Raw genomic sequence first — 9,324 nt, forward strand, 5'->3', positions numbered from 1 at the left:
TTTATTTATTATTATTTTTTTTTGTCCTCGTCCACAATATCAGACCTCGTAAAACCTATCATATTTTATGGGATGCATACAGAAAAATATCGGACTAACTCCTAAAAAATTCAACAAAAATCTACTAATCACTTAGGTTAAGAAAAATAATATACTAATCAACCTTAGATATTTAAGGTATTTATCAAATAAATTTACCACAAAAAAAAAAAAAACCCTTAGATATTTGACCGATAATGAAGTCCATGTTTTATAGACATTGGCAATATTTGAGAGCCATTTTCACTTGAATATATTATGTACAATCAAAAAAATTTAGGTTTTTTTTAGCATCTCAAATGTTGGGCGTATGAATATATATACATATATATAGACATGATTTTAGATTAAGCATGTTCACTTCAATAGGGCGCAGTGTCACGTGCTCTTGCCCTAAATTCACATACAAGGGCCACATTTTGTTTTACAAACACATGGGAAAGTTCGGGTGAGTATCAATTATTTCATTAAATTAAAGGAAATTAATCTCTCAACACCGACAAAAATAACATGTGATCTAGAGTTTATTTTTTTTTGTTTTTTTTTTCAATTTTAAAAAATTAATGGTACTTTTAAATTATTGCTCCTTGCAGAGCTAGTCGGTGACCATTACAAAACACGTATTGACAACTATGTTGCCATGTATATTATACACTTTACAGTACGTTTGAACCAATGCCTTGTTGTATTACAAACTAAATGTGCCAATTAAAAATTAAATAAGTCATATACAAAATAAAATAGTTTTAGAAAGCGAGTGCATCAATGTCTTGATGTAGACATAGTGTTTGTATGAGAGGTTTAATGTTCAACACGATGTCAATTCTTCAATTTCGACTCACTCAATACCTGTAATTGAAGCGTGATTACATGTATGTGGATGTGATAGATAGAAATCTTATATTGAAAGATGTACGTTGAATATTCGGAGTTATTTAAAAAATTAAAATATTTAAAAAAAACTATACTCACTTATGGTGACAAGTTGGCACTTTCCGTAATTATTTATTATACATCTTAATTAATATGAGGTTACATTATTCAGTAAATAAAATAAAATTTAGGTTAATATCCCATATCCACTTTATTCCTTACATTCCAATTAAGTGATTGAAATTGAAATGGCAATCATAGACTCGTAGTCCTTGTATTGCGGATTATAATTTATAAAAATGTTTAGGATAAATTGCACTCACACTTTTGAATTTTCAGGCAATACTATTAAGCGGACGGTCAACGCATAAGTTTACATTGACATCCCCTGAAGTTTCAAAAGTTTACACACACTCCATCTAGGCCTGTGACACCCGAGAAAATGACCATTTAACACTTTATTTGACTTTCTTATAGATCTACAGTGTTCTCACTTTTTATACTCGAAAAATAATATATGTAAGATAAAAGAGTTTTATGTTCAAAATAAAATATGAAATCTGAAAATTATATATCATGCTCAACTTAAGACTTAAGAGTGCTAAAATATACAATAATTTGCACTTTTTTTCCTTTTTTTCTCTGGGTATGGGACCATATATTGTTTCATCATGGAAACATTTTTTTGTCCCCACATCATGGCAACATTATGGTCTTATCACTGGCACTAGTGCATCAAGCCTATAGCTTCATACAATAATAATAATAAAAAAAATTACCCAACTAATTAAATTATCTTTAAAGAGAAGTCTTTCCTAAGAAAGTTGATTCATAGAGTGCAACCCACGTTAGTTAAGAGAGAAAAAATGCATGAAGCCCCAACCCATTCAATATTGAATTGAGAGAGTGAGTGTGTGTGTGTGTGTGTGAGAGAGAGAGAGAGAGAAAGAAAGAGAGATATGAGTAATGTTGAAGAGATTGATGCAAAGAGTACACATCAAGTTATTTAAAAATGGTGAGAGGGAGATAAGCTAGGGCATGGGAATGAGACCCAATTTTAAGACAAGCTCCTGTTGGGTAGTCACTTTTATTATTATCCTTTTCTCAATTTTGAAATATGTGTGGTCGTGTTTCTTCATTTCAAATTCCAATTTAATGCTTTTGAATTTTATTTATATATTTTGGTAGAATTTAATGCTTTTGAATTTTATTTATTTGTGTTGGTATGCCTTTCTAGTTGTGAAGGCGCACCAGTAATACTGGTTTAATTGTTTGAGGGTAAATTTGAAAAGTTTGATTATTGTTTAAATCACTTAATAGAATACACTTTAATTTTTTAATTTTTAAATTTTTGTGTTTTTAACATTTATTTCAAGTATAAAATATTTGTAAGTGTTCAAGTAATTGGGTTGCCTTCTGTTTCTAAAAACTCAAAAGAAGTATAAAATATTTTATAACAAAACTGCCATTCTCTTTTTCATATGTATAATATCGTGAATTATTGTGAATGTAAAATATTAAAAAATGTTATTAGTAAAAAGATGACGAGATTCACAATTGATATAAGAATAAAAGCGGTAAGATGTCACATAACACACTTATAAAAATGTACATATGTTCATAGTTATATACTATTATTTTCACACAATTGGTTATTGACCTTTTGAACAATACTGTACATGGTATACAAAGGGAGACAGAACTCATATATTTTTGGACCTAAATTCTTTTCAATGCACTTATTTTTTATTTATTTATTTATTTTGTTTCAAAATTTCAAGTATAAAGTCATTTTGTTTTAATAATTGATATAGAGAGAAATTTTTGATCCCTTGTACATTTTAGTTAGAAAAAACTTAAACCTGGTACTTTATTAAGTATCAAATTTTGAATTATATCCTCATTAAGTGCAAGTAATTGGGATATTACCGTAACATAATCCGAGCTTTCCGAATTCATGAGAGGAGTCGCCTTGCATAAATCTCAAGAATTAGTTTGGACAAATTCTCAGTTATCCTCATTTTTTAGAAAAAGAAAAAAAAACAATACGTAGTAAAAATTAAAAAAGAAACTGCAGTTTTCATGCGAGGCAAATTCATTAAACGCACTTTCCAGAGAGAGAGAGAGAGAGAAAAAAAAAAAAAAAAATTCATTAAACGCGTCTCCAGTTGTTTTGATCCTCCTCTTCTGTTTCATTTTCACTTTATAGCTATGCCCACACTTTACCCAATCACAGTGTTAACACGCGCTGTTTTTATTGGTGTGATGACATCAAAAATAAACTTATATAGCATTTGATTCGACAGCGCACAATACGCGCGAAATCAAAGCAGGACAAGAAAACACCCAAAATGAATTTTCCGCATTAAATTACGAAAGTAATAAATATGTGTCGAAAATAACGGCTTCCTCGGAATCTTTACATCTATTTGATTTTACTATTGTGATCTTATAAATTTCCATGGATCTGATTGTTACATATACAATATACAATATTACAAAATCTTACTATTCTCAATCGGATTTTATAAATGCTCATAAATTTGATACAAATCTCTTACAATCTTGCTATCTCTAAACTCACCATTTTTACCCAATTATTTTCCTCTTTTAGGTCTGAAAATCCGTGGATTAATACGGAGTAATATACATATAATCCATGTGTATATATGTATGTATATACATTATACATGTACGTATATCATTTTGAATAGATTTTAAATTGTAAATAAAGGGAGGCTGGAGGGGGAGCGGTGGGAGGGAGGTGGGGAGGTGTGGGACCCGTGGGTGAAATGAGAGCAATCAGAGGAGAGACAAGGGTAGGGTTTTTAGAGAGAGAAAGGTAGGGTTTTAGAGAGAGAAAGGAGGAGGGGGGAAGGGAATGGCATTGAACAAGACTTAAACATCAAGACAGTGAAGGGATACTAAAAGACAGCTAGCAATGAAGGAGGAGGCTCACCTACTTTCATTCTAAACCCTCTCCTCCTTTCTCTCTCTCACTTCCCTCTCTTATTAGACTTCCTTTCTGTCTTTCCTCTCTTCAAATTCCACCCCTTCTCCCCTCTCCCTCTTTTCCTCTCTCTTTGGTTGTTTCTCAGTTGAGCACTATATATATATATATATTTATATAGTTGTAGGGTTTAAATAGTAGAAACTTTAGGGTTTTGTTTGCCCTGGACTGTTTCATAGAAGTTTTTGCCAAACATTTTTGAGATTCTGCTTCAGTTTCTAGGGTTTTTGGACCAGGATTATGGTTTAAGCTCAGGTTTGGCTCTGCATTTTGTGGATTTTACTTCCAATTTCTGCCCAAAATCAAAATTTTCTTTTAATTTCCTGGAATTTTTGAACAACTTGTGTGCATTTTCATTCCTGGGAAAAAAAATTATACCCTCTGGTTGGTTGCTGTGAAAACAGAGGAGAGTGATAGTTTAAGAGATTTAATTCATTTACTCTTTTGCTCCTAAAGTATGAAACATTTAATTTACATTAGCCAAATTCTTCGTGTTGGGCTAAGTTGGTGGATATTTTATTTGTTTTAAATAATTTTGTGTACAAGTTGTGATTCCCCCTATTTCCTACATTTTCTTAGTAGCCAAACATAGCCGTTTCTCTTTCTGCTTTGTACCTTCGTTTTTCTAATTTTGCCTCATTTTCTCTTGCAGGAATTAGACCAGTGAAAACTTAGTCCTAAGGAATTCGCTCACTGAAATTCTCTACATTCCAGTCCAAATTTGTATTTGCACAAAGCCTAAGGTTTATTTTCTTCTTTTATTTTTACTTTATTTTCCTGAATTTTCTATCTAGAAGAAAAAGTATAGGAAAAATAAATACATAATTTTTTTAGGACCACTTTTACTTTTCACCAATTAAGAGAGATTTTCCCTGAATTTTAGTTATAAATTACTAGTATAAAAAAAAAAAAAATTGAAAATACTTTTTCAACTTTTGCTAACATGCGCTCATGGCCCATGTGCTGGCGAGAATCATTCTCACATTGTCACTAGCCGGGGACAAGGTGGACCAGAGCAATTTTTTCTTGCACGCTACATAGCTCACTCAAGGATCTTCTCATCCTCAATTCTCACTTTCCTTCGCGTTTTCTTGGTTTTTTTTTTTTTTTTTTTTTTTTTTCTCAGAAAATTAGGAAAGAATGATTGGACCAAATTACATAGACGAAATAGACTGCTTCTTCGATCAAATTGAAGACTTAGTAGAATTTCCTCCTGAAAACGAAGGACAACTCGGTGCCGGCCATTGCAATGATTTCCCGAGCATTTGGACGAATCCTCCGGAAGCCTTGCCGGTCTCTGACCCCATTTTCTCCTGCAACAACAACAGCAATAGCGCTTCAGACCTGTCGGCTGAACTTTCTGTTCCGGTGAGTCATTCAGAATTGTGTCATTTGACTCATTTAGTCATTTTAGTTTTGTAGAAATTTCATTAATTTCCAACACAGGGTATGTTAATATCATGCATATGAGTAGATTATGACACCATTTTACCATTTCACTACCATATGGTCATTGATATTTACATGGTATCTTGATATAAAGAGGTCTATATTTATATATTATTCCTCTATTTGATGCATACACAAACCTGGTTCATAATTAAAGAGGTTGTTCAAAAATTCAAATCCTAAAGAAACAAATTAGTTAATTTGCAATTTCAATTTTTATGGTTGATAAAATATTATACATTGGGCAGTGTTAATAATTCAAATTCTCCTGTCCTTGTCAATTTCTGGGTTTTTAAAAAAAAAAAATAAATAAAAATAAAATAAATCCGTGTCCATAGTCCATACTACATAAATGAAAATGTGAATGTCACATCACAACTGTCGGTTATTTGTTGACAGGAATATTTAAAGGTCTATGGTCCTGTGACTCATATGCTGCTAGCCAAATAATTTCAACAGTGTGAATCAATCAATTATTTATGCACTTGCTCTGGTGGGGTGAATTTAGTTCTAGCTGTATGCCAATTAAAACCCTTCAATTTAGCAGTGAAATGGCTCAACACCCTTCTGGTACATATAGTTGCATTAAAGGCAATTTATGGTGCTAAAATGGTGTTACTGAGTCACACTTGAGAGTCAAGGTTTGAGAAGGTTATATCCGTGAAATTATTACATGGTTCGGGACTATATCGTCCCGGCCAATTACAAGTTGACAGGCAAGCAAAAAGCTGAATGAAACTGACACATTTGCTTGCATGTCAACTTGTGATTGTCTGGGTCCATGTAATAGTTTCTCCAGTTGTTTGGGAACTTAAAGTCTCTGTGCAGACACAAGAATGAATGACAATCCATTAATGCATATCAAATTGTGCCTGCTGTATTGTTGTGTGAACTATTTCTCTTACCGTTATGTAACTTCTCCACTTTTCAAACTTTCTGCAGCAACTGAAAGGATTAACTGTTAAAAATTCTATCATTATACAATGGAACATGCACACGTTTGGCATTGACTGTCCATCAATTTCTTGTTTTATTTGCCGACTCTGGTCATTTTTATATCATTCTTCACCAATTAACTTAAGAAGATTGAATCCGAAGCAAGATGTTGCTATATTTGTCTAGTGTTGGTTTGTTTCGATGAATTTGGAACGTGTACTCCCACTTCTCATCTGATTCCTTGTGCTCTCTTTTCTAATTTTTGACAGTATGAAGACATCGTGCAGCTCGAATGGCTTTCAACCTTCGTTGAGGATTCCTTCTCTGGTGGAGGTATGACTATAAATCAAGAAGAGAAGTCTTCTGTCACCGAAATGGCATCCCACAAGCAGTTCCAAACCTCCAGCCCTGTTTCTGTCCTCGAGAGCAGCAGCAGCAGCAGCTCTTGCTCGGGGGAAAAGACAAGGCCGCTGAGCCCAACTCGTCTTGGTCCTCAACGTGCTCGCAGCAAACGCCCTCGCCCTGCAACCTTTAATCCCCGCCCTGCAATGCAACTTATCTCCCCTACCTCCTCTGTAACCGAGACCCCCCAGCCGTACCTTGCTCCGGTACGTTCCTCAGAATCAGAGAACTTCGCAGAGTCTCGTCCTATGAAGAACATACTGAAGCCATCCGCTGTGAAATACAAGAAAAGGAAAATCAAGTTGTCGCTTCCATTGGGGTCAGTGGAGATGAATCAGAATCCAACCTCGCAGTCAGTTAGGAAATGCATGCATTGCGAGATAACCAAGACCCCCCAATGGAGGGCAGGGCCAATGGGGCCAAAAACTCTCTGCAATGCCTGTGGTGTCCGTTACAAATCAGGTCGTCTCTTCCCTGAATACCGCCCTGCAGCGAGTCCAACATTCATCCCATCCGTGCACTCCAATTCACATAAGAAGGTTCTCGAGATGAGACGACAGGACATTGAGCCAACTTATTCCATGGATGGAACAGTGACAACCACCGAGCCGGAGCCGGAGCTTATTCCAAATTGCAACTTATTGCTGGATTAGAAGTGAGGGAGGGGGATATAAGGGAAATGTTTCCAAGCTGGAATCCTCTCTAAACTTCCTTCCTCTCCTTTTTTTAACTTTCAGTTCTGTCTCAAATTTGTCCATTGCATTGTTCATTTGTTCCTTCTACATAGATGTAATGTGAGTTAGGTGCAATATAGGTCATATTTTAGATGGTAGAGAAAAGCAATGAAGTGAGGGTACTTAAAAGGGGTAGATATAAATGAATGGTTTAGGTTTTAGGGTTCAGTCCTCAGGGTCAGTGATGCTTAGGTCCTTAGGATTAGTAGGTGGAGTCAGTGTTCTCTCTCTATCTCTTTATCTTTTTTGCTTGGTTCTCTTTTTTTTTTTTTTTCCCCTTCCTCTAGGGAATTCTTTTTGCAGTTCATTTGTTTGTAGGAAATTATGAGATGAGTAATGGGATTTGAATTTCATGTTATCTTTCTTTCTACTTCCTTTTTTTGATCGATAGCTCTTTTTATCTTTCTTTGAATTATTGAATTTCTCAACTATTTTGTTCCATCATGCCATAATTGCCTGGCAAATTCAAATGGAACTATAGTCACGGGCAGGTATTTAGGGCTGAATTTTCTGATATTGGAAAGGCAATTTATATTTGGGCTCCACTTTTTTCTTCTTAAAATAAAATAACAAAAGAACCCTTACACAACAAAAAAAGTTTAGTTCTTATATTTTTAATACCATAATTACCCTTCTCTTATTAAAGTGTTACTTTTTCAATTCTTATGTCCTATCCCCTCTTTCGACCTCTTTTGGAAATCCAACTCCTTTTTTTAGCGTAGTATTCCAATTAGCATTTTCTCTTACGTTATCTTCCTCATCAAAATTTGACGAAAAGACCAAGCTTGGAATTTTCATCTTCTTCTTGTTGTCATGTCAATCCTAAACATCAAAATGAAAATTTCAAGCTTAGTTTTGTTGTCAACTTTTGATCCCCTTAGTATTCCAATAGCATTTTCTCTTATGTTATCTTCCTCATCAAAATTTGACGAACAGACTAAGCTTGGAATTTTCATCTTCTTCTTATTGTCATGTCAATCCTAAAACATCAAAATGAAAATTTCAAGCTTAGTTTTGTCGTCAACTTTTGATCCCCTTAGTATTCCAATTAGCATTTTCTCTTACGTTATCTTCTTCATCAAAATTTGACGAAAGGAAAGCTTGAAATTTTCATCTTCTTCTTGTTTTCATGTCAATCCTAAAACATCAAAATGAAAATTTCAAAGCTTAGTTTTGTCGTCAACTTTTGATCTGAGTTGTTGTGTTGTTATGGACATTGGTCTTTACTGGTGCAGTCTTTGTACTGCTGTTTTGGTTCATCTATGAAAACCTTGTGGTATGTTGTTGATGTTTTGGTTCATGCATTGTTGAATATTGTGTTGCTGCAATGTTATGATGGGCTTGGGACATTCTTCTTGTTGTGTTGGTACATGCATCATAATATTTTCAATTCTTTATTGCTACTTAGACTATGAAATGAGACTTTCCAACAATTTAAATTTTTTTTTTTTTTCATAATTATTTTCATTTCATTCACTTTAATTTTATTTTATTTTCACTTTACAATATTAATTTTCATCTAACCAAACACTCTCCCATTCCAAAACTAATAATAATAAATAACACCAGTACAATTACTGATATCTTTGTTTCATTTCTTATTTTCTATTCTAAAAGAATACACTGCATTCTAAAATGTGGCTATTTTTATTTATTTTTTTAAATTCCAAAAATCATATATCCACTCATTTTGCCAAAACTGCATTGATAATTGCAACTTACACGTTTACCCAAAAAAAAAAAAAAAAAACAAACTTTAGTAATATAAGAATAGTGCATGTAATGTAACTCTTCCTATCTATCTCTATAGTAAAATGAAATATGGATACTGTGCATACAATTTATCTCTATTTTTTATTTTGACATAGTACAACACCTCAA

General features: G+C 33.5%; 1 protein-coding gene across 1 annotated transcript; it reads left to right on the forward strand.

Annotated features, from left to right (window-relative positions):
* The first annotated feature begins 3,837 nt into the window (after positions 1–3,837).
* LOC132311925 (GATA transcription factor 8) lies at positions 3,838–7,801 on the forward strand. Its single transcript, XM_059810080.1, has 4 exons — positions 3,838–4,177; positions 4,575–4,665; positions 5,049–5,290; positions 6,577–7,801. Exons 3-4 carry the CDS (start codon positions 5,063–5,065, stop codon positions 7,360–7,362), a joined length of 1,014 nt encoding a protein of 337 aa, XP_059666063.1. The 5' UTR covers positions 3,838–4,177; positions 4,575–4,665; positions 5,049–5,062; the 3' UTR covers positions 7,363–7,801.
* The last annotated feature ends 1,523 nt before the right edge of the window (positions 7,802–9,324 follow it).

The sequence above is a fragment of the Cornus florida genome, unplaced genomic scaffold (genome assembly GCF_030987335.1).
Source record: "Cornus florida cultivar Cherokee Brave unplaced genomic scaffold, ASM3098733v1 CherokeeBrave_3.0.0_Hap2_Chr06, whole genome shotgun sequence".
Taxonomy (NCBI): Eukaryota; Viridiplantae; Streptophyta; class Magnoliopsida; order Cornales; family Cornaceae; genus Cornus; species Cornus florida.